Source organism: Panthera onca, chromosome B4 (genome assembly GCF_046562875.1).
Source record: "Panthera onca isolate mPanOnc1 chromosome B4, mPanOnc1 haplotype 2, whole genome shotgun sequence".
Taxonomy (NCBI): Eukaryota; Metazoa; Chordata; class Mammalia; order Carnivora; family Felidae; genus Panthera; species Panthera onca.
In genome coordinates, this window is record NC_138345.1 from 24558429 (window position 1) to 24585203 (window position 26775).

The 26775-nt window shown below is 38.4% G+C and overlaps 1 protein-coding gene and 1 non-coding gene across 16 annotated transcripts in view; one reads left to right on the top strand and one right to left on the bottom strand.

The window, feature by feature from the left end:
- The window catches only part of ABI1 (abl interactor 1), a 128510-nt gene extending 102102 nt beyond the window's left edge, over window positions 1–26408 (bottom strand). For 4 of the 15 annotated variants that reach the window (XM_060659116.3, XM_060659111.3, XM_060659114.3 and 1 more), the window contains exon 1: window positions 26131–26407. In XM_060659116.3, the coding sequence (XP_060515099.1) occupies window positions 26131–26247 (117 nt within the window). In that variant the 5' untranslated portion in view covers window positions 26248–26407. Of the gene's footprint in view, window positions 1–26130 lie in introns of all 15 variants that reach the window. The other 11 variants (XM_060659120.3, XM_060659115.3, XM_060659118.3 and 8 more) reach the window with 3 other exon arrangements.
- Window positions 3202–3304, top strand: LOC132660440 (U6 spliceosomal RNA). Its single transcript, XR_009601790.2, has one exon. It is a non-coding gene; the product is annotated as a U6 spliceosomal RNA (small nuclear RNA).
- Window positions 26409–26775: the final 367 nt, after the last annotated feature.

Below are 26775 nucleotides of genomic sequence, written 5' to 3' on the forward strand. Positions count from 1 at the left end.
GAAACCAGGATCTTGAAGAGATACTTGCACTCCTATATTCACTGCAGTATTATTCCTAATAGCCAAGGTATAGAAACAAACTAAAGTGTCCATCTACAGATGAATAAAGATGTAGCACATACACAAACACCCACAGAGAAATATTTTCAGCCATGAAAAATAGGAAATCCTGCCATTTGTGACAAAGTAGAATCAAAAAAAGCCAAACTCAAAGAAACAGAGAGTTTATGGCAGTTGCCAAGGGTGGTGATGGGAGAAATGGGGAGATGCTGATGAAGGGTACAAACTTCCAGTTATGAGATGAGTAAGTCCTGGGAATCTAAGGTACAGCATGGTAACAACAGTGATTTAACAATACTGTACCATATACCTGAAAAGTTGCTGAGAGTAGATCATAAAGGCTCTTACCACAAAACAAAGTAGTAAATATGTGAGATGATGGAGGTGTTAACTAACCCTATTACGGTAATCACTTTGTAATGTATACTTGTATCAACTCACCATGTTGTACACCTCAAATTTACACAATGTTGCATGTCAATTATATCTCAATGAACCTGGAAAATTTTTAATAAATTTTAGATGGAGAGACAAAAGACTCAGAATAGTCAACACATAATTTTGAGAACAAAATTGAAGAACTGACGCTATCCAACTTCAAGACTTACTATAAAGCTACAGTAGTCAAAACAGTATGACACTGGCAGAACAAAAATACAGATCAAAAGAACAAAACAGAGTCCATAAATAGGCCCATATAATTAGTCAATTGATCTTTGATAAGGGAGCAAAGACAATACAACGAAGCAAGAAAATCTTTTCAAAAAATGGTACTGGAACAGATGGACATCCATGCGCAAAAAAATGAATCTAAACAAAGACCTGATACCCTTCACAACAATTTATCACACTCCTGGATCGCCTGAGTGGTTCAGCAGGTTAAGCCTCCGACTTCAGCTTGGGTCACAATCTCACAGTTTGTGGGTTCAAGCCCCACGCAGGACTCTGTGCTAACAGCGTGAGCCCACTTTGGATTCTCTGTAACTCCCTCCACCCCTCTCCCACTCATGTGCTCTCTCTCAAAAATTAATAAACTTAAAAATAAATGTATCACAGTCCTACTTAAATGTAAAATCCAAAACTGTAAAACTCCTAGAAGATAACAGAGAAGAAAATCTAAATGACCCTGGGTTTGGAAATGACTTTTTTTTTTTTCAAGTTTTACTTATTTATTTTGAGAAAAGAGAGGGGAGTGGGAGAGAGGCAAAGAACAAATCCCAAGCAGGCTCCGTGCTGTGCTGTGAGTGCAAAGCCCCAAGCAGGGCCTGATCTCACAAACCATGAGATCATGACCTGAGCTGAAACCAAGAGTCAGATGCTTAACTGACTGAGCCACCCAGGTGTCCAATAGCAATGACTTTTTAGATACAACATTAAAGACATAATCTCTAAAAGAATTAACAAGCTAGACTTCATTAAAATTAAAAATTTCTTAAAAATTAAATTAAATATTTCTGCCCACAAGACACTGTCAAGACAAGACACAGAATGGAAGAAAATACTTGCAAAACATACTTGATAACAATTATTATCCACAGAGTACAAAGAACTCTTAAAATTCAACAATAAGAAAACAAACAATCCAATTAAAAATGGGCTAAAGACCTTACCACCATCATCAAAGAAGACACACAGAAAATAAGCCTATGAAAATATGTTCCACATCACATCTCACGGGGAATGCAAATTAAAACAAGCTATGACTAAATATTAGAATGGCCAAAATCCAGAACACTGACAACATCGAATGCTGATAAAGATATGGAGCAACTTGAAATTTCATTCATCAATGGTGGGAATGCAAAATGGTACAGCCACTTTCGAACTGAAAACTTATGTACACAAAAACCTGCACAAAAATGTTTATAGCAACTTTTACTCATAACTTCCAAAACTTGGAAGCAACCAAGACGTCCTTCAGTGGGTGAACGGATAAGTAAAGCAGTACATTCAAACAACGCAATATTATTCAGAGCTAAAAACAAATGAGCTATCAAGATAGGAAAGGACATGGAGACACTTTAAACGCATATTACTGTGTGAAAGAAGCCAATCTGAAGAGGCTATATACCGTATGATTCTAACCACTATATGATCTTCTTGAAAAAGCAGACCTATGGTGACAGTAAAAAGGATCACTGACTGCCTGGGGTTAGAATAGAGCATGAATAGGTGAAGCACAGAGGATTTTTAAGGCAACGGAACTACTGTGTATGATGCTATAATGGTGGACAGCTGTCATCATGTTATTTGTCAAAACCTAGAGAAAGTACAACACCAAGAGTTAACCCTAAACTATGGAAACTAGTAAATTACAGACTCTGGGTGATAATGATGAATCAATGCAGTTTCATCAACTGTAACAAACAAACCATCCTGGTGAGGGATGTTGATAATGCGGGAGGTTATGCATGTGTAGGGGTAGAAAGCATATGGGAAATCTCTGTACCTTCCACTCAGTTTTGCTGTGAACTTAAAACTACTCTAAAGAAGTCTATTTAAAAAAGAAATAAAGAAATCCATTTCTGTCAGTATGTTACTTCAAACAGTTTTGGTCCATCAGCAGTATAGCACAGCAACTAAAGTTCAGGCTGTAGAAGAGACCTCTATAAACTATGACCCTCAGGCTAAATACTTGCTCCTGGGGGCGCCTGGGTGGCTCAGTCAATTAAGTGTCCAACTTTTGGTTTCGGCTCAGGTCATGATCTCATAGTTTGTGAGTTTGAGCTCCGCGTCAGGCTACGTGCTGACAGTGTGGAGCCTACTTGGGATTCTCTCTCTCCCTTTCTGTCCCTCCCCTGCTCACTCTCTCTCTCAAAATAAATAAATTTAAAAAAAAATTTTTTAATAAATAGATACTTGCTCCTGTTTTTGCAAAGTTTTATTAGAACACAGTCATATCTATTAATTTACATATCTATGGCTTTCTTACTACAAAGGCAAAGTTGAATAGTTATGACAGATAATACAGCCTGCCATGCCTAAAATAATTACTATCCTGCCCTTTGCTGAAAACATCCTGCTCTAGAATGAGTGATTCTCAACCCCAGGAGGATAGCAACACCTCCTGATGAGTTTTTTTTTAATCCTGAGGCCTGAACTTGATCATCCTCATTTCCCCCCTTAAAAGATTATAATTTCATGCTTGCTTCGGCAGCACATATACTAAAATCAGAACGATACAGAGATTAGCATGGCCCTGAACAAGGATGACACACAAATTCGTGAAGCATTTCATATTTTTTTAAGAAAACATTCATGTAGGTTGTTTAAAAATAAAATGCATTTAAACTAAAAAAAAAAAAAAAAAGATTATAATTTCATTGGTCTGGGGAAAAGTCATTAGCTATTATTGTATCAATACAAAAAATGTGTATAAAACAGCAAAATACACAGAAAAAAGTCAGGATATCCACTAATATAAAGGAAGGACATTAATACACAGATCACAGAGACCACACAGTACTAATTAATAAATTGGAACCATAGTTTGGCTTTGATCACCATGAAGCCACAAAGATTAAAAAAACAAGATCATTATACGATTTATACTGTTCATGAAGTCAAAACATCTTGGTGGAAGCAAATTTTTTCTAGGACTTCTAACTGTAAAAGTAATGTTTTATTGCAATTCTTCTCAGTGATGTAAATATTTACTCCTCCTCTCACCTTAAGTCATCTCACCTCTTCACTCAAAATCAAAGCAAAACAGGGGCGCCTGGGTGGCTCAGTCGGTTAAGCGGCCGACTTCGGCTCAGGTCACGATCTCGCAGTCCGTGAGTTCCAGCCCCACGTCGGGCTCTGTGCTGACAGCTCAGAGCCTGGAGCCTGTTTCAGATTCTATGTCTCCCTCTCTCTGACCCTCCCCTGTTCATGCTCTGTCTCTCTCTGTCTCAAAAATAAATAAACGTTAAAAAATTAAAAAAAAAAAAAAAATCAAAGCAAAACAGGGGCACCTGGATGGCTCAGCTGGTTGAGGGTGCCACTCGATTTCAGCTAAGGTTGTGATCTCACTTCGTGGGATTGAGGCCCATGAAAGGCTCTGCGCTGGCAGCACAGAGCCTGCCTGGGATTCTCTCTCTCTCTCTCTCTCTCTCTCCCTCTCCCTCTCCCTCTCTCTCTTTCCCTCCCCTGCTTGCATGCTCTCTCTCAAAATAAATAAACATTTTTTAAAAATCAAAGCAGGGCCACCTGGGTGGCTCAGTCAGTTAAGCAACCAACTTCAGCTCAGGTCATGATCTTGCCAGTGCCAAGTTCAAGCCCTGCATTGGGCTCTGTGCTGACAGCTCAGAGCCTGGAGCCTGTTTCAGATTCTCTATCTCCCTCTCTCTGCCCCTCCCCCATTCACACTCTGTCTCTCTCTCAAAAATAAATAAGCATTAAAAAATAAAAATAAAACCAAGCAAAACAAAACAAAAACCCAGAGAGTACCAGGATTTTCACCATGGTACAGATAGCACCATGCTGCCTTTCTTCCTTTTCTTTTTTGGTGTGTTTGCTTTGGGTGGTTGGGGGCAGGGGGGAGGGAGGAACAAGGATGAGTGGAAGAAAAGCACAACTGAACTGGAGATAACTGGCTCTATATTCCACAAGATATTAATAAACACTAACATAATAAATCCACTAATGCAAGCAGTTCATACAAAAATGATTTATTTAGACCTATCAATCAATTTTCCTGCATTTACTTACTTATTCATTGGTTTCTGTTGACTATGTCAAAGGTGTCTACACAAAGGAACAGAACACATATCAGGACATAGCAAAAGCACAATTTCATCTTATCAGTATTAAATTTAAAACATAGTTTCTCTGTTTTCAAATGTGGGAAACACTGAACTGGTTATCTACAGTTTAATGACAGTGGTCTGGCTGTTTTTTGACTGAGATCTCATCTCCTCAGCTACCCTCCCCTACACATCAGACACCATCAAAATTTTGCAAACTACTTGTAGCTCTCTCAAACATGCCTTGTACACACGCTGTTCCTACTACCTACACCTCCCTTGCCTCCCAACCTCCCCTGCCCCTTAACTCTTTAAACTCATGACTCAGTTAAACTTAGTCTTTATGAGAAGTCTTCCCTAAAACCCCTAAACACTGCACTGTTCCTCAGAAGTCTCTCTCAAAATTTTCTTTTTTAAAGGGACAATTCTCAATCAACATGTAAGTCCACACATGTTTTGAAAGTGCTTATAAAAAGATTCTAAGTGTCTAAAAATGTCAACATCTATAATACAGAAGATTATGACAGAACATCAAAATTAACATCAGAAGGAAAAATCTGCACCACAACCTCCTGCTATCATTCTATACAGCCAGAGACCTTGGAGTCCCTTTCCTCTCTTTCCTCCCTTTCCTCCCTCTCCTAGCTTCTGCCCACACAGACAGCTAACAGTCAAGCCTTATTCCTATTCTCCAACCCACTGCTCTGTCAATCAATTTAGCTGTGGAGGAGTAAAACTTGGGAAGTGTCTGAACCAACTGTGTACTAACGGTTGAAAAGAGAAGGTCTATAGATTCACTTCTATGACTGCAAATTACCTTCTGTAGGCGTATCCGCTTTATACTGGAGGAGAATGGCTACAGGTAAAAATAAGTCATCTTTGAGTTCTCCCTTTCCCTATCTACCCATATCTCTCCTTAATCAAGGCTTCCTGATGCTTGCATTTATTTCTTCCTTTTCAATCTCAACTGCAGCTATCTCAATTCAAGAAATATTCTTTGCATCTAGACAAATACAAGTCCTCTAACTAGTCTTGTGGCATCCAGTCTGTCTCTTCACTAACCCATCCTGCACCAATGCCAGATGAATCTTCCTCAACTACCTCATCCTTTGGAAGGATACAAAACAAACTTGACAACAGTTTGGAGAAGGAATGAGTAGGAACATGGGTAGAATAAGAAAGGGGATTTATAGGTTTTGCCTTTAATACAACAGTATTATTTGCATCTTTTATAAGAACGTATTCAATACTTAAAAAAGAAAAACACTGCTTGACATTTTTTCTAACCACAAGCAAAATTCTGATTGATTGCCAAAATTAAAATTGAAAACTCTTCCAAAATAACAATTATTTTCTTCCATACAGAATATTTCCTCATTTAAATTTAAGTACTAAAGATCAATTTTATCCTCTCTAAATTTAAGGCTTCTATTTAATCTATTTAATCTTCTATTACTCAATGATTTTTACATAACTATATCACATATAATAGACATCACAACATGACATCACAGTACTTACCATAGCCTTTCATAAAGACAGTAAGTATCTGTTGAATATCAAATAACTATTTGTTGAACTACTTCTAGCACATCCCTATAGCCTCAAACACTCCTTTTTCTAGAAAAGAAAAATAAGTAGTCAAGCCTACCACACTGATTCTAGGCACTAGAGATTTTAGATTAATTCACTACCACTTAATACCATCAACTCTAAACTAGCCTCCCCCCAGTCTCTTCTTGGGCTCCTTCCAATCCATACACAAGCCTCCTTCCAATCTGTTCTCCACTCTTAACATGAGTAATCGTTTTTAAAAGTAAAAATGATAACATCATCCCATTGCTTAAAACTTTCAATACCTTCTCATCAGCCTCATAAAAAAGACCAACTCGGGGCACCTGGGTGGCTCAGTCGGTTAAGCGTCCGACTTCAGCTCAGGTCATGATCTCACAGTTTGTGAGTTCGAGCCCCGTGTCAGGCTCTGTGCTGACAGCTCAGAGCCTGGAGCCTGCTTCAGATTCTGTGTCTCCCTCTCTCTCTGCCCCTCCCCCTCTAGTGCTCTGTCTCTCTCTGTCTCTCAATAATAAATAAACATTAAAAAATGTTTAAAAAAATAAAATAAAAATAAAAAAGACCAACTCTTTGCTCACTATACTCTAAAGCAAACACAGGTCTGTATCGTTCAAAATCACTCTGTGCTCACTCACCTTTTGGCACATATATAAAAATATAAATGTGTGTGTGTGTGTGTGTGTGTGTATATATATATATATATATATATATATATATATATATTTCTGTTCCCTCTGGTAAGCACATTGTTTTTCCTTCTCTCAAAACTTTTTGGCTAACATACATTCACTCTTTAGATCTCAACTCTAACATTATTTCTTTGATACACCAGGCTGGGTGGGAGCATCTTTTTATCATTTTAAAATTGGTATTTCATACTCTTTCATAAAAATCATATAATTTGAACAAGTTCCTATTACATACATATTCCAAAATTTTTAGCATTGTTGAAATTTGGAGAAAACAGATATATGAAACTTTTTTAAGTATTTCAAAATTAATGCTACTGAGAGGTAAAATAAACAGACAAATAAGACCCAGAATATAAAAACTATCCAAATAATTAACATAGTATATGTTAAGAGAATTCCTACATAAGGAACTTTAAGTTTTTTATGAGGTATTACCCAAGCTACTTTAGTCAGAGATGCCCAATATATATGTAGTGCTATACAGTCATACCTAAAATTCAGATGTCCATTATTACCACAGAAGGAAGACATTAAGTCTATTATACTAAACCAATCATCTATACCAAGTTTCTCAAAATGTGGTCTGCAGACCTCTGAAAGTACCTAAAACTCTTTCAGGAGGTTCACAAGGTCAAAACTATTTTCACGATACTAACGCTATTTGCCTTCTTTTCTGTGTTTACATTTGCAATGATGGTGAAAAAGCAAAGGTGAGAAACCACGAGCCTCCTAGCATGAATCACATCAGTTTCACCAACTCTACTAACAGCTGTTGTGGTCTATACTGCTAAGGGGGGGGGCTTCATTTAAAAATGTTATTGAAAAATAGGAAAAAACACTAATTTTATTAAATCTTGATCCTTAAGATGACTTTTATGTGACAAAATGGAAGTAAACAAAAAATACTTCTACTGCATTCTAAGTATGATGGTTACCTTTAGGAAAAAGTACTCATGGAATTTATCTTCAAGCTGAAAAAAGCCACTTTTCAGTGGAACTTCAAAAAACGACTTTAAAAACAAGCTCACTGCTACTTCAAAAAACAACTGACAGACTATGATTAAGATGAGCCTATCACTTCAAGGAAAATAATTGTTAATATCTGTTGCCAATGCAAAATTCAAGCTCTCAAGCAAAAATTATAATTGTTGAAAATCTGTATCCATCAACCTGAGCCTGAAAGCTTTTCACTACTTTTCCAAATGACCTATGCAACAATTTCTAATGTAATGGAGTATAAAATGTTCACTGATAATGGTTTCAGAGTCCACACTGCAACCAACCTTTAAGAAACTATTATGCAACGAGTTTTCATGAAGTACAAAGAAAAATTATCCACAATTATATAATCAAAATACTCCTCCCAAATCCAACTCCTCCTTCCAACTACACAAGTGCATGAAGATAGATTTTCTCATACACTTCAACCAAAATAAAATGACAGGTTGAATGCAGAAATAGATGAAAATTTAGCTATTAGCCAGTCACTAAACAGATTTGCAACAATGTAAAAACAGTGCCATTCTTCCCATTAAACGTTTTTTTGTTTTGTTTTGGAAGACTATCATTTTTCAAAAAATATACCATTTACATTAGCAGCAACAAATCCATTACATGTTATGTTTACAGAATTAATAACATGCTTTAAACTTTATCTAATTATTAATGCAGTAAATATTGAAAGATATAACCCACCAAAAAAAAAAAAAAAAAAAAAGTTCTCTGAGGTCTTCAATACTTGAAGAGTTAAAGGAGTCCTGAGACCATACGTTTCACTACTATGGATCAGCAGAAAACTGCTCAAGAGATAAAGATTCTAACATATCCTCACCTACATTTCCTCTCTCAATAAGACTTGGAAAAACTAATTTTAACAAAAAGGTTTTAAGAATGTTTAAGGGGAATCATAGTTCATAACAACTGGAATTGAATCATTTCCTGAAAAACCTATGTATTAAGGTTTCTTGACAGCTTAATTATAACAAAGTAAACATTTAAACATCTGCTAACAAGGAAATGGAAGGAACAGGTGTAAGTAAATCAGAGATCTTTTGTTTGTTTGTTTTTTGGTTTTTTGGTTTTTTTTTTTTTTTTTTGGAGAAAACTGAAGAACTCAGAAAAACTAATGAAAAGCACCGGAACTGTAGGGCTAGAAATCACACACAGAGGAACAAATTTTACTAAAAACCATTAAAATTGTCAATTTGGGGATTAAGGAGTGTACTTATGATGGGCACCAGGTGATGCATGGAATTACTGAATCACTATATTGTACACCTAAAACTACTTTAACACTGTATATTAACTAGAATTAAAATAAAAACTTTTAAAAAATTTTAAGTAAAAATTAAGAGTTGTCACTCTGGACACTGCATACTTCAAACTGGTCCTTTTACAGAAGATAAAAGAGAGTTAAAGGCTGGTGACGATACAACTAATTCAGGATGGAATGACTCTTTTACACTTTATGTAAACTTCTAAGAACTTATGTGCCAGGTATTGAGCAGGCTCTAGAAATACGGAAATAAACAAGACAAACCTAGTCCTGCCGTCTCGGAGACTGGCATCAAGTGTCAAACAGGTGTAATGAGTGTTACAGAGGAAATACATAGGATTCTATGGGAGCATCTAACAGGGTATAAAATGACCTGGAGGGACAGGGAAGAGGTCTCTAAGGAAGTAATCTCCTTATAACTGTCATCTACCAACATCCACATCACTGGAGGGACTCTTAACACCTAGCTCACTAATTCATCACTATTCCTATTCTTAGTGATGTCAACATAACACTCAGATAATCCACCAAAAACCCTTGCCTCTCACTTGACCTCCTGAACCGAAACAATTTTTTCTTCCATTTTTTCTTCATCACAGTCAAAAACTCCCATGGTCATCACTAGTAATTACACCAATTTCAAAAATCCCACATTCTAAACACACATCTCTACAGTTTACTTACTCTAGGATCTCAATTTCAACCTCCTTTCACACCAGAGGATTTCATACCCATTAATTTGCGCATTTTTCACTATCTATGTCCCAACTGAGACATGCTGTTAAGTATAAAATATGTCAGATTCCAAAGACTTAGTACAAAAAAAAAAAAAAGGTAAAATATCCCTTTAATTAACTATGCTGGTTGTTTATTATAATAATTATATTTTGGATGCATTGGGTTATCAAAACCAATTTCAAACTGTTTCTTCATAGTTTTTCTAATGTGGCTATTAGAAAATTTTTAAATCACGTATGTCCCTCACATTGTATTTCTGTGAGATCATGCTAATCTCTTCTGTGATGACTCCTAAACGTTGATCTCCAAACTCTGACTCTTTCCTAAGCTCCAGAATGACCATCTGGCCTATTTGGTTGTCTAATTAGTGTCTCATACTTAACAACCAGTACTCTTGATATACTCCCACACGTGTACTATGATCTTCTACTGGCATACTTAGAAAAAAAATTTAAACTAGGAGTCATCCTTAGATTCCTTTTTTTTTTTTTAATTTTTTTATTACATTTATTTTTGAGACAGAGAGAGACAGAGCATGAACAGGGGAGGGTCAGAGAGAGGGAGACACAGAATCCGAAGCAGCCTCCAGGCTCTGAGCAAGCGTTCAGCACAGAGCCCAACGCGGGACTCCAACCCACGAACCGTAAGATCATGACCTGAGCCAAAGTTGGACACGTAACCGACTGAGCCACCCAGGCACCCCAGATTCCTCTCTTTCCCTCACACCCCACATCCAATCCACCAGTAAGTCCTGTTCGGCTCTGCCTTAAAAGTATCCAAGCTGTTTGGGGCGCCAGGATGGCTCAGTCGATTAAGCTTCTGACTCTTGATTTCAGCTCAGGTCATGATCTCAACGGTTCGTGAGTCTCAGCCCGCATCAAGCTCCTGCTTGGGATTTTCTCTCTCTCACTCTCTCTCTGCCCCTTCCCTGCTTGCACACGCTCTCTCTCGCTCTCTCAAAATAAATAAACTTTTTTTTTTTTTTTTTTAATATATCCAAGCTCTCCCCTCAATTCCCACCCCACCACTAAAGTACAAGCAATTCTCACTTCCTGCCTGGACTACGACAATACCATCCCTGCTGGCTGATTCTGCTCTTGCATTCCCTTCAGTACATTTTACACTCAGTAGTCTGATTCGTTTAAAAAGTAAATCAAGGGGCGCCTGGGTGGCTTGGTTGGTTAAGCATCCAACTTTGGCTCAGGTCATGACTTCATGGTTTGTGAGTTAGAGCCCCGCATCGACTGTGTGATGCTTCAGATCTTCTGTCTCCCTCTCTCTCTGCCCCTTCCCTGCTAGAGCTCTTACTCAAAACTTAATAAACATTAAAATAAAAAAAAAAAGTAAATCAAGTACTCTAATGATAACCATCACTTAGAATAAAATCAAACCTCTTTTCAAGGCTTTCAACACCCTACATCCTGACAATCTCTCTGACCTTTCTCCTACCAGTTTCCCTCTCCCTAACTACCCCCTAGCCACATTACCCTTAGAAAGATTTTTCCTTTTCCTCAGATCTTCACATGGAAGATGCCATATCTACCCTCCAGGTCTCAGCTCCAATATCACCCTCACAGAGTACCACTTCTAACTTCCTTAAAGAAGTCCTTCTTCCCAATTCAAATTTTTTGTATCTTGTCACCCCATTTGTCTTTTTTTTTTTCTTTTTCTAGCCAGGTCAAAGTAATATTGGGTTTATTTGCTTTGTTGCATTTAATTTTTTTTTTAATATAGTTGACATACAGTGTTAGTTTCAAGTATACAACACAGTGATTCAAGTCTATACATCATGCTATGTTCACCACAGGTATAGCTACCATCTGTCACCATACAGTGCTATTACAGTTTCACTGACTATATTTCCTATGCTGTGCCTTTTATTCTCATGACTTATTAATCCCATAACTGGAAATCTGTATCTCCCACTCCCCTTCATCCATTTTGCCTATCCCCCTTCCCTCTGACAACCATAGTTTGTTCTATGTGTTTTTAAGTCTGATGTCACTTTTTGTTCATTCATTTTAGTTTTTTAGATTCCACATATGAGCTAAATCCTATGGTATTTGTCCTTTTTGGTCCAAATTATTTCACTTAGCATCACACCCTCTAGGTCCATCCACGTTGCCACAAATGGCAAATTCTCACCCTCTTTCATGGCTGAGTCATATTCCATTGTACACACATACCACATCTTCCTTATGCACGCGTCTATTGATGAACACTTAAGTTGCTTTTGTATCTTGGTTGTAAATAATGCTAAAATAAACACAGGAGTACATATATCATTTCAAATTTGCTACCCAGTAGTCAAATTATTGGATCACGTGGTATTTATATTTTAAATTTTTTGAGGAACCTCCATAACTTTTCCACAGTGGCTGTACCAATTTACATTCCCACCAACAGTGCACAGGGTTCCTTCTTCTCCATATCCTCATCAACATTTGGTTTTTTTTGTGTGTGTTTTGTGATTTAAACCATTCTGACGGGTATAAGGTGATTATCTCATTGCGGTTTTGATTTGCATTTCCCTGATGATTAGTAACGTTGAGCATCTTTTCATGTGTCTGCTGGCCATCTATCATTATGCCTTCTTTGGGAAAATACCTATTCAGGTCCTCTGCCAATTTTTTACATCACTTTGTTTGTTTTCCCATTTAATTTTCCAAACAACACTCTTTGTTATCTGAAACAGTCTTATTTTTTGGTGTTTACTGTCTGTCTCATCTCTATAATGAAAACTTCATAAGGGTAGATAACTTGCTTTACTCACTATAGTATCTCTGGGACCTAAGAATATACCTGACACATAGTAGGTATGCAAAGGATTTTCATCAAGTGAAGAATGAATGAATAAATACAGTAATTTTTTCTGAACTACAAGACCTGACAAATGATAGTATTCAGACTGAGAAGAACTAGTTTTCTAGTCAAAGAGAATGACATTAGGGGTGTCTCTGTGGCTCAGTTGGTTGAGCATCGACTCTTGATTTTGGCTCGGGTCATGATCCAAGGATTGTAGGATCAAGCCCTGCGCTGAGCATGGAGCCTGCTTGAGATTCTCTCTCTCTCTCCCCCTCTGCCTCTCCCTCACCTGTGCTCTCTCTCGAAAACTAAGAAAAAAGAAAACAGAGAGAGAATGACATTTGCAAAGGCAGAAAAGAATAAAATTTCAAAACCTGAAAACCAAATATGACTGGTAAGATGAGGGCAATGGGATGAATGCAGCAAGACTAGAAAGATGGGAGCTATGCTATTACACAGGGGCCTCTTAGGTCTTATTGTGAGATTGTATACTTATAGGGAATCAGTGAAAGATTTTTAAGCAGGGAGTGACAGGTTCCATGTCCTCTCTTTCCCTGTGCCCCTCTCCTCTGCTTACGCTGTCTAAAAGAAAAAAGGGGGAAAAAATAATATAAAGACAATTAGAAGCCACAGCAGTTGTCTAAGCTTTACCCTGGGGTGGTAGAGATGGAATAGGCAAATTTAAGAGATACTTAAGAATCAACAGGACCGCTTACAGATGAATTGGGAGGAGGGGACAAAGAGGAATAATGGAGTCAAGAATGATGCCTAGGTTCTAGGGGAGCCTGGGTGGCAGCTGAGCATCCAACTCTTGGTTTTGGCTTAGGTCATGATCCCAGAGTCATGGGATGGGGCCCTCTATGAAGCCTGCTTAGGATTCTCTCTCTCCCCCCCTCTGCCACTCTCTAAAAATAAAAGTAAACTAAAATAAAATAAATGATGCCTACATTTCTAATAAATGAGTAGACAGTAGTAGATTGGGGAAAGGTAATGAATTCATTTTCTAGCACGTTAAGTCTGAAGCACGTGGGATTCAAACAAGCAGAGATATCAACTAGGCAATTAGATATACGGATCTAAACTTCAGTGGAACATAGATCGTTCAGATGGGAATAAATAAAACAGCCTAAAGTGGTATGTATATAAAGGAGCTCACACAAAGCCACTATGATACTTAAAGGTTGGGTGGGGAGTTGGACAAAATGGTTGAAAAGGAGCAGGAGCTATAGGCTTCCAGTTATGGAATGAATGTCACAGGAATAAAAGGTACAGCATAGGGAATATAGTCAATGATATTGTAATGGCATTATATGGTGACAGATGGTAGCTATACTTGTACTTAGCATAGCATAATGTATAGACTCCTTTCTAATCATTACATCATACACCTGAAGCTAATTTAAAATTGTGTATCAACTATACTCCAATTAAAAAAAAAAGAACAGGGGCGCCTGGGTGGCTCAGTCGGTTGAGCGGCCGACTTCGGCTCAGGTCACGATCTCGCGGTCCGTGAGTTCCAGCCCCGCGTCGGGCTCTGTGCTGACAGCTCGGAGCCTGGAGCCTGTTTCGGATTCTGTGTCTCCCTCTCTCTGACCCTCCCCCGTTCATGCTCTGTCTCTCTCTGTCTCAAAAATAAATAAACGTTAAAAAAAAATTTAAAAAAAAAAAAAAGAACACCCAGTACCTTAAAAAAAAATATTAAAATTTAATTTAAGTAAATACTTAAAGGAGAACAAGGGGCCGGAGACTAACAGGAAAAGTAGGAAAGAATATCAAAAGTAGGAAAGAAAGCCAAAGGATTAGCTTTTCAAAATAAAAAATAGCCACTTGTATAAAATGATGCTGAGAAGACAAGCAAAATGAGAAATAACCAGTGTTCAATGAATTTTGCGGCATGTAGGTTGCTGAACATAATTTCAGTGGAGCAGTGATGAAAACAAAGCAAAACATGTTAAAGAGTGAATGCAAAGTGAGGAATGGAGGAAGGTGTAGAAAACAGTTTAATAAAACTCTAAGCAACATAAAATGAGACCAATTACTACATGGATCTATGAAGTCAAAGTATAATTTTCTCATACAGGAGAGACTTAAGATGTTTTGATTCCAACTGCACAAATTCAGTAAAGAGAAGGAAAGATAGAAGAGTGTAAATTTTCTGAAAAAGTAAGAGAGAATGGGACTCAGAGCAAAGATAAGGATGGACTTTAGCAAGAAGGCAGGACAACTCTCCTTCATTACAGTATGAAGGAAATAGGATGGATAAGGATGCTAGTAGGCTTGGAGATACAGTGGTAAGAAATATGTTTTCTATAATGAGGACTACTTTCTCTATGGAATAAAAGATGAGAAAGGAAAGAGATTTTAAAAGGGAAGAGAAAATTTAAAACCATTTACAGTGAGTGGAAGAATATACTGATGTGAAAAATATAGGGAGATTGCTGGGTTTTAAAGGCCCACTTTTGAGTAGTATCCGTAATTTTAAAATGGAACTCATAATCCCTTTCCATCACATTGCTTTTTAAAATAAGTATTCGCTGGGGGGCACCTGGGTGGCTCAGTTGGTTAAGCGTCCGACTTCAGCTCAGGTCACGATCACACGGTCCGCGAGTTCGAGCCCTGCGTCGGGCTCTGGGCTGATGGCTCAGATTCTGTGTCTTGCTTCTGATTCTGTCTCCCTCTCTCTCTGCCCCTCCCCCATTCATGCTCTGTCTCTCTCTGTCTCAAAAATAAATAAATGTTGGGGCGCCTGGGTGGCTCAGTCGGTTGAGCGCCGACTTTGGCTCAGGTCACAATCTCGCGGTCCGTGAGTTCGAGCCCCGCGTCGGGCTCTGTGCTGACAGCTCAGAGCCTGGAGCCTGTTTCAATTCTGTGTCTCCCTCTCTCTGACCCTCCCCCATTCATGCTCTGTCTCTCTCTGTCTCAAAAATAAACGTTAAAAAAACAAAAATGTTTAAAATAAATAAATAAATAAAAATAAATAAATAAATGTTAAAAAAAATTAAAAAAAAAAAATAAGTATTTGTTGGGGGTGCCTGGGTGGCTCAGTCAGTTGAACGTCCAACTCTTGATTTCGGCTTAGATCATGATCTCACAGTTCATGAGATTGAGCCCCACATCAGGGTTCTCTGCTTAGGATTCTCTCCTCTCTATGCCTCTGCCCCACTTGCATGCATGCACATTCATTTCTCTCTCTCTCTCTCTCTCTCTCTCTCTCTCTCTCTCTGAAATAAATGAATAAACATTTAAAAAATAATAATATACACTTTCATTAGTACGGTATTTTTGTTCCCTTTAAGTTTCAAGGAGATAAAAAATAAAAATTTGCTCTAATTAAAAGCAGCTGAGACTATCCAGACGCACATCTTGCATACTATGCTTCATTTAAGCTCAGTAGGAATTGATGTTTGATTTAATAATTACATAATCTCACAGAACTTTCAGAATTTTTGTTTTTAAAATGAAATATTTTCTGCCTTGGCAATAAACAATATAAATTTACCAACTACACAGAATAAACTTTAGATACATTTTTTTAAAGGCTGTACAGAGGGGCGCATGGGTGGCTCAGTTGGTTGGACGTCTGACTCTTGATTTTGGTTTTGGTCATAATCTCAGGGTCGTGGAATCAAGCCCCATGTTGGACTCCGCACTGGTCGTGGAGCCTGTTTACTATTCTCTCTCTCACTCTCCCTCTGCCCCAACCTCCCCCCACACACACACTCTCTAAAAAATAAAGCAAATTAAAAAAAATTAAAGGCTGTGCACAGAAGTGATTTTAAGATTTTATTTTTCAGTAATCTCTATACCCAACATGGGGTTCAAACTCACAACCTTGAGATCAAGAGTCATATGCTCCACCAACTTGTAACTGTCTAAGCCATATGTTTCTAAAAAGTTTAAAATTGCACAATTACCATATTTAATATAACTTTAGTAATCAGGGGGGAAATTATGATGATACAGAAGTGAAAAATTAGGCTCTCAGCCTTAATTTCTATCAATTTACACTGAAATTCTCAGTATATGTTGATGCCTGGAATTGCCTCATTATACCACAATATAATGGTACTACAGTGCAAATTTATATAGTTATATATTTCACAACAAAAACATTATGAACCACTAAGTATGTGTGTGTGTGTGTGTGTATGCAAAAATTGAAGAGAGGCACTCAAACAAGTACCATACATGAATATTCATAGCAATATCATTCACAATAGCCAAAAGTTAAAAACAACTCAAATGTCCATCAATAGATGAATGGATAAACAAAATGTGGTATATACAGAATATTACTTGGCCATAAAAAGGGATGGGATTAAGTACTAATACATGCTGTAAAATGAATGAACCTCAAAAACACGATGCTTGGGGCACCTGGGTGGGTCAATCAGTTAAGCATCTGTTGATTTCCACTCAGGTCATGATCTCATGGTTGTGGGATCGATCCCCACGTTGGGCTCCTTGCTGAATGTGGAGTCGGCTTGGGATTCTCCCTTTCCTTCTCTCTCTGCTCCTCCCCTACTCATGCTCCCGTGAGCACATGCAGGCTCTCTCAAAATAAATGAGTATTTTAAGAATAGGGGGGTGTGGGTGGCTCAGGTGGTTAAGCATCTGAATTCAGCTCAGGTCATGATCTTGTGGTTCACAGGTTTGAGCAGCCCAGCATGAGGCTCTGTGCTGACAGCTCAGAGCCTGGAGCCTCCTTCGGATTCTGTGTCTCCCTCACTCTCTGCCCCACCCCAACTTGTACTCTGTGTCTCTCTCTTTCTCTAAAAATTAATAAAATGTTTTAAAAGTTTTTTTTAATATTTTAAATATACATCATGTTTAATATAAGTGAATGAAGCCAGAAACAAAAGGCCATATATTGCATAATTCCACTTATATGAACTATATAGACTAGGTAAATTCAAAGACACAGAAAGCAAATTGGTGGATGTCAGGTATGAGGTGGGTAGGGATAGAGACAAACTGTTTAATGAGTACAGGGTTACTTTGAGGGGTGATGAAAACGTTTTGGAACTAGATCAAGGTAATGAATGCACAACACTGTGAATGTACTAAACACTACTGAACTGTATACTTTAAAATGATTGGTTTTCGGGGCCCCTGGGTGGCTCAGTCGGTTAGGCATCTGACTTCAGCTCATGATCTCAGTTTGTGTGTTTGAGCCCCGCATCTGGCTCTGGAGCCTGCTTTGGATTCAATGTCTCCCTCTCTCTCTCTGCCCTCCCCCACGTACTCTCTCTTTCTCTCTTGAAAATAAACATTAAAAAAAATTTTTTTAAATAAAGAAATAAAATGATTAGTTTTCTATTATATGGATTATACCTCAATAAAAAGATTCTTGCTTGGGAGCTCCCCTCTACTTGTTATGTGGGATGATCCTTGATTTATGAATTGCTTAATAAAGCCAATTAAATTCTCAAAAAAGAAAATAATCCATCATGAAGCAAATAATATAGCTGTATCTAATTAACTTACGGCAGGAATCACTAACAAAATTAGCTATAAATTAAAAATATATTAACTATAAAAATACCTATGTTGGGGTGCCTGGGTGGCTCAGTCGGTTGAGCGTCCGGCTTCGGCTAAGGTCATGATCTCACAGTTTGTGGGTTCAAGCCCCGCATCAGGCTCTGTGCTGACAGCTTAGAGCCTGGAGCCTACTTCAAATTCTGTGTCTCCCTCTCTCTCTGCTCCTCCCCAGCTCATGTCTGTCTCTCTCTCTCCTTCAAAAATAAAGAAAGAAACATTAAAAAAAATTTTTTTTAATTATATATATATGTATATACGTATACATATGTATAATTAGCTATCTTAAAAGCCTCTACTCCTTTCTGTCACCAATAAATTTTAATAACCGACATTATCTTTGTTCTCCACATATAAAAGTTATGCAATGGACTTAATAATAAGCCTTTATCTTCTAGGGGTACATATACTAAAATATTTATGGATGAAATGATATGCAAAAGATAGGCTTTAAAATAATGGTAGGGAAATTTAAGAGGAACACAGATGAAAGGAGACTGGCCATGAGTTAGTAATTGTTAAGGGTGGGTGATGAACATAGGAGGATTTATAATACTGTTCTCTCCATTTTTTTAGTATGTTTGAAATTTTCCATAATGAATTTTTAATTACTGTGTTATTAGTAAAATAAGACTTAAAATTAGTTTATTTACACTTTAAGCTATATCTGAAATAGCCCTACCAATATTCTTTAACATAAATCACAATTCTGCCAACATTTGCTCAAGTTGCTAAAACATAGATACATATCAAAAAATTACAATCTATCTGATAACAAATACACATTATCTTCCTTAGGATGTTTTGTTTTGCTTTCAGATTTTCTTCACAAACATCAGTTCACTACAAACCATTTCCAAGAAAATTTCATTTTGTATATAAAGAAAATTAGTAGATCCAAGGTTAACGTATCTATTTCAGTTGACACAGAGCAATGACCCTAGAAAACTTCAAGTCTCCTTTCTAAGGAATTAATGTTTACTGTTAACATGATCAGATCAGTTATTTCCTTTAAAAATAAAATCCAGGGGGGGAGGGGGGATGGTCTAAACGGGTAAGGGGCATTAAGGAATCTACTCCTGAAATCATTGTTGCACTATATGCTAACTAATTTGGATGTAAATTTAAAAAATAAAATTAAAATAAATAAAATATAAAATAAAATCCAGGGGCTCTTGCCTGGCTCAGTCCACAGAGCATGCTACTCTTGATCTCATGGTCATGAGTTTGAGCCCCACGTTGGGTGTAGAGACTATAAACAAACAAATTTTAACGGCTTTTAATTATTTTAATTTAAAAAAATATTTCTTTTGAGAGAGCGAGAGAGCATGCACACAAGGGAGGAGAGACGGGCAGAAAGAGAAAGAGAGAGAGAAAGAGAGAGAATCTTAAGCAGGCTCCATGCTCAGTGCAGAGCCCTACTCAGGGCTCAAACCCATGACCCTGGGATCACAACCTGAGCTGAAATCAATAGTCGGACACTCAACCGAGCCACCCAAGCACCCCGATAAATAAACTATAAATACATAGAAATAAAACCCAATAATTGCTATTTTCCAAATATCTTCTCAATGCTGTCATTTTTTCAAAATCCCTTATTTTGTAGTATAGTGTCTTACTAAACATTAACGACTAAAAAGTTTCTGGTTCTGGGGTTTGACTACTATTTCTTCTAAAATCAAACCATAATTTCAATGGAGATCACGATCAACACAAAGACATTAGAAAAAATATACAGCTCCCCCCAAATTCAAACTTTTTAAATTTACTTTTTTTTAGTAGTCTCTACACTCAATGTAGGGCTCAAACCCACAACTCTGAGATGAAGACTAACATCATGAGTCACATGCTATTCCAAATGAGCCAGCCCTGCACCCCTCAAACTTTTTTAATGCCCTTAAATTAGCATTTAACTACTATTTTAACCTTACTTTTCATACCAACATGAAATTTTTATGGAATTACATCTACATAAACTCCTAATGTTTGATTCAACCTCTTCTCCCAATTTTAGTGCTCTTCCTTTCTGGCTAATATATTTCCTGTCTGTTAACTCACAAATGTCGTAGGACAAAATTCCTAGGACAAATTTCACTCAAGATAAATAGGGTTTATCTAAACAACGACAACCCCTGATCAGACCCCCATATGCCCAAATACCTTTCTTCTACTACAAGGAGTAATAGCATTCTTTGGCTATCAGAACCAACCAGAGGAAGCAGAAGCACACAGGAGGAATTAGAGAAGTACCCTCATCCTAAGGGATTATTTTAACAATTTTCTAAAAAACCATGTCCAAAAGACATAACCATGGTAAAACTCAGGATTCTAAACAGAACAGGTCTAGATCAAAGCACCACAGGTAAAGTTCTTATTAGCATTAAAGTTACAAAAGGAAAAAGGAGAGAGGACACTTGTTTTAATACAAACCTTTTTTTTTTTTTTTTTTTTTTTTTTTTTTTTTTTTTAAAGTAGGCTCCACACCCAGCACAGAGCCCATCACAGGGGTTGAACTCATGACTCTAAGAACAATACCTGAACTGAGATCGAGTCAGAAACTCAACTGACTAAGCCACCCAGACGCCACTAATACAAACTTTTAAATATCACACAACCATAAAAAATAGTCCATATTCTTGAGAGTATTAATTAAAAACTGATACAATATTCTATCTTTATGACTGGACTTTCTTAAGACCTAATACAGAAGGTCAGATCCTGTCTGTTTCATAGCAGCATTAATAAACATGTGGTAAAAAAATTTTTTTAATAAATAAATAAACATGTTGTGGCATGATATAGATCAATCTAACAATTAACTGAGGATCTTGCATAAAATTATGAAAAGCCCTGTTCTGTTTTACTTTAAATATAAATGTCCTAACATCAGTTTCACATGTACATCATTCAATATTTGTATATACTGCGAAATGATCACCACAATAAATCTAGGCAACATCCATCACCACAAGCTGTAATTTTTTTTCTTGTGGTGAGAATTTTTAAGAGCTATTCTCTCAGCAACTTTCAAATGCAAAATACTGTATTATCAACTACAGTCACCACACTGTACGTTATTACTAAAACCCTGTTTAATTCATATAGATTTCCAACCTGTATCTCTAATGTTGCTAGCCACTGCTGTACTCAAAATGCGAAGTGAAATTCTAAGAATTCCATCATTTCCAATCAATCCTAATCTCAATCTCCTGAAACTAGTTTGTGTGTAAATCATTAAAAACCACAATCTTTCAAGACTTGTTTGTTAATTTCTACTAATTATTCTACAAATTTTCTTATCACAATTGCAAAGCTGAACCAGAATTTAAATAACAGGCAAGGATGCATAGAAAGGAAAAGGATCCACTAAGCTCAATGAAAAGCGAGCCTATGATTCCTATAATTCAACACTTCAGGTGTCAAAGCTACCATCCTTTGGTGATGAAATCAAGCCTCCAAATTATTAACACACCACCTGTCTTATATTTGCAACGTGGAGCTCAAAAGGAACAATGGAAAATAGTTGTTAGGTTCCTAGTTTGCCCAACAAGAGTCTATTTATCCCATGACATTTCTGAATTAGTCTCTGAGTTCTAGACTCACTCAAGTCTAGAGACAGTGTGATATGGAAAGAACCTAGCCTATGAAGTCTCTGAGTTAGGCAGAAACCCTGACAGCCAATTACTAACTGTATGATCAAACAAAACTCACTTAACTTTCCTGACTCCTAATTTCCTCGTCTATAAGAGAATACTGCCTATCATGGAGAGCTTTTATAAGGATTAAAGATAATACAAATCAGGGTACCAGGGTGGTTCAGTAGGTTAAGCGTCCGACTCATGGTTTCCACTCAGGTCATGATCTTACGGTTCGTGAGTTTGAGCTCCGCATCAGGCTCCATGCTGACAGTGAGGAACCTGCTGGAGATTCTTTTTCTCTCTTTCTCTCTTTCTCTCTCTCTCTCTCTCTCTCTCTCTCTGCCCTGCCCCGCTCATGTACTCACTCTCTCGAAATAAATAAACTTTTAAAATAAATTTTAAAATTTTTTTTAAAAAGATAATATATATCAACCAGTAAAGGCTGTGACACAATAAGTACTCAATAAATAGAAACAATTATATTACCCTCTTCACACCAGCTTTTTATCCTCTCTGCTGAGGTAAGCACCCCATTCAGTCAGTATTCATTAAAAGGAACTTAGGATACAGAATCAGAAAATCTGGGTTTGATTCCAGACACTATGTAACACAAGAACAGAACTTTAGGCTAGGTATTTGATTCTGAACTGCAGATTGATCATCTGTTTGAGAAAGAATCATAGAATTATTGGAACTGACATTATTTTTAAACTAGCATACAGTGTGCAGTATCAGAAATGTTAGCTTTTACCTACTCCAAAGTATTCCTGCTCAAAATTACCTGCCTTCCAAGATCAAATGTGCATGAGCAATGAGCATAAGTTAACCTCACGTGGAAAGGAAAACAAGGTAAAAACTAAGTAGCTCACTAATCATATCCCCTTCATACTCACAGACTTTAGAATATACTTGTTAATCCAAATGTAGCTCTTGTTGGGGGAATTCCAGGCGGAAAAATTAAATTAACAAATTAAGTTGTATGGAAGACTTTTACGGCCTTACCCAATCTAGCAATCTGCATGCCGAGAAACCTTAAGCAGCTTCTACTGCTTTTCACTTAGCTTATTACCTTCCTATTCCCCATAATAGTGCCCATGACAAAGGCAATACGGACCCTAACATAGAGCAAAGGGAAATGGCCAGATGAATTAAGTTTGTTCAAGTTGACGAGCGACTGTCCTTGACACAACCCACCAGAAAAATTCAAAGACAGAAAAACGCAAAGAGTTTTCTTCATATCTATATAAAAACCACTTTCTATTTTGAGTATCATTTCCCAACAGCAATTTCAAAAGGCCCATCCTTTTTACAATAATGGACTCTCTTGAGAAGTTATGCTATTAATAAAACAATTTAATAATTAAAGTCAACAGGACCCAAAGAGCTAATAAAGTACTCTAGGCTCAACTGCACTACAGCCAAAAGAACTCGTCAGCTAAACCACTCACCTGAACTGAACTGTACTTCCGAACTGCAGGACAACAAAATGAAAATTGAACTCTCAGGATAAAAAACACTCAGGCAATCAATTAACTCACCTTGGGTATAAAAAAATTCTCGAAACACAAGTGAGCGTGTATACTTTCTCTGGGAGGTGGTATGTTTACATAAGATGCTGGTTATAACCCAATCAGGGTCACAGAAAGGGAAAGATCTCCAAAGACACCTAAATGGATGTCTAGCACTATTTGTACCCTATTCACAGCAACAAAGTTAGCAGCACAGCATGTCACAAAGACAGCTACTACATCAACTTCCAGTCTTCACCATCTTCTCAGCCTGTCCGAGCCTGACCCTGTCTGAGCATCTCAGGAAGGCAGCTAGCTAGTAGCCTGCAACATGCTGCCCAAAGTTTCAAGGCTGCTAAGACTACATGTGAATTTCATCCCCTCCCCCCACCCCCCCCCAGCCCCACTGGTACCTCACTGGTATCAAGTTTAGGACCACCAAAAACAACTTGGGGCCACTAGCAGTGGCTCTTGGCAGCATGGAACTAGCAAGTTTAAAAAAGACTGCAGAAGAAATAATATGACTTATCTAACTAGCAATACTACCAACGAAGTTTAAAAAGTGCTTCAGAGTTACATGATGGTGACAGAAGGGGAAGAAGAAAGGGGTCACAGAGGAAAAATAAACAAAAAAATAAAAGCCTACGGCACACAACTACCTGAAAAAACAGTAGTCAACAGACAAGTTAAAACACGTTTGTATTTGCCAACACATAGCAGTTACCACACCATATATTTGTCAGATTTCCCAACACGCAAAACAAAAGTAGCCACCCCTTTATGAAGTACTTATTTACCGACTTCTACAAAGAAATGACTTCTCTGGATTCGGGGCAAATTAACTTCCTGTGCTTTGCGTTTGACTTTCAAAATCTTTAGAACCTTCAGCAAACTGAGATTCACCTCAATTTTTAGGCTTTTCGGGTTAAGTTGAATAAAAGTTGTATATTTTAATATCGATAAACTATAACTTTTCTATTTCAAAACTATATCCACATTTCTTTAGATTTTAGAGTTTTTTTAAAAGACTACAAAGTTTACAAAAGCAAGTAATACAGTAGACATGGTGGGCATTCAACAAGTTTATTTATAACTCCTAAAGTAAAAGCCTGAAAAAGTTTATGAGATAAATTCCTACTGGTGCTGCTGAGGATACAATGTTACTAATACCGAAATTGAGAATTATTCAAAATATCCTGAAAACAGTATCTCCTTCTAAAAATAAAGAAAAGCATTTGCCAACCCAGAAACTGTTGGTTCTTAAAAATGATAATCACATGGGAGGCATTTCTATAAATACTTTGGTTCTGAATTACAATAACCCTAATCTTTCAAAGTACGTTTGGGTTATGCCTTAAACTAGCAAGCGAATTTCTGATGCCATTATATTGATACAAAGGACTCTGCTGGTTATCTGCTTCTATAGCAAACTGTTGGTTTACCCACTTAAAGATCTACAAACCAAACTACAACATAAATCACTTTCAATCTGTCATAAATAAGACCCCAAGAATCTCCTAATAAATTTACAATAACACTTTACATTACGATTCTAAGACTAAATATATTCGGCAATCTACTCGGATTCATATTCTATGCATTTACTTCGGTCGGAAAAAGAGAAACCTCAGAAAACGCAACCGGCGGTTACAACATTCTATTTTAAGTTACTTATAAAGCCAACAGTTCAAGAACTTTTGGGGAAGAGAGAGTAAGACATTTTTCCAAGTAGTTAAGAATAATTTACGTTTTATAATAACGACAATCATAACAACCTCTAGAATACCTTATAGTGGGATGGAAGTGAAAATGAGGAGAGGGTGGAAAAACCCGACTTGAAAACGGACAGCCAGGCAAATTCACAAACCTTCAATTAAAGGAATTTTGAGATTAACTTCTCTTATACGCCTTCCCTCACTTCCCACCCGTTTCCTCCTCTCCTCGGGGAGGTCTGTGTAATGTGACTCATGACAAATTTTTTAAAAAATAAATAAATAAAAGACACACCCTCTGGGTTAAACTGACATAATCGCCCCCACCCCGCCCTCCCCCGACACACACCCCGCTTTTCCTCCCCCTTCTGCTGCTCCTCCCCGCGCCTCGTCCCTGCCCTTTCCTCTCCTCTCTCTCCGTCCTAGACCCCTCTCGGACGGAGAGGCAGCTGGCTCTCCCGGACAGAAGCCCGGCGAATAGAAGGCTGCCGAAGGGGGGGGGGGGGGGGGCAGAGCGACCCGGGGGGCCCAGCCCGAAAGGAGGCGGACAGCAGGGGGACGCCGGGCTGCTGCTGCGGCGAGCTCCGGGCTCCCTCGCCCATTTTCTCTCTCCCCTTCTATCGGTTTCAACCACCACAGCCACTTCCTGTATCTCAGCCCGACTCCCACAGCCTGGCCACTGGCTCTCCCCGGCTGGGGGCTGGGGCTGGGGCTGGGGCTGGGGTTGGGGTTGAGGGTGAGGCTGAGGCAGCCGCTGAGGTTAGGGCAGTTCCCCACCCCGCCCAGTGGGCTGGTCACTCGGGCGACAGGCGGCGGATCCTCGGCCCGGCGGGCCAGCGCCCGTCCGCCCGCCCGCGCTCCTCACCTGTATGTAGTTGTTTTCACAGTAGTCCGCCACCCGGGTCAGATTCTGGTAACTCTCTATCAGCGCCCTCTTGCCAGACGGGATCTCCTCCTCTAGTAACATCTGCAGCTCTGCCATTTTCCACCCCTCTGCATAGCTTCCTCTCGCGTTAAAGAGACAGAGGCAGCAAGGTCCGCGGAGGCGCCGAGCACCTCACAGCCCGGATACAAACCGCCTACCGCCCTCCCGCCTGGTATTGTGGGACGGCACCTCCTCCTCTTCCTCCTCACTCTCTCCACCCCGCTCCACCCACTTCGCGCAGCCGCCTCAAACACGTTCTCTCGCGAGCCTTCCTGTCTTTCCCTCCTCCTCCCCGCGACCACGAGATTTGTTTTTCTTTGGCATGGTCTTCTGGGAATTGTAGTCTGTCACCGCCTAAGCGCTTCATCAAAAGCGCATGCGTGTAGGGGAGCCTCCGAAAAAAGAACGGGGAGGAACGTAAATGAAAACCCAGGGAAGGGACTTAAGTGCGAAGTTTCCTGACAACTCCGGCAGAGGGCGCCACAGGGTGATTCTAGAAAATAAAATCCTTTCCTCAAGAAAGCTGCGAAAGTTGGCAGAATTTTGTTGATTAAGAAATGTTAGTGAACCAGAGATACCAGTTCT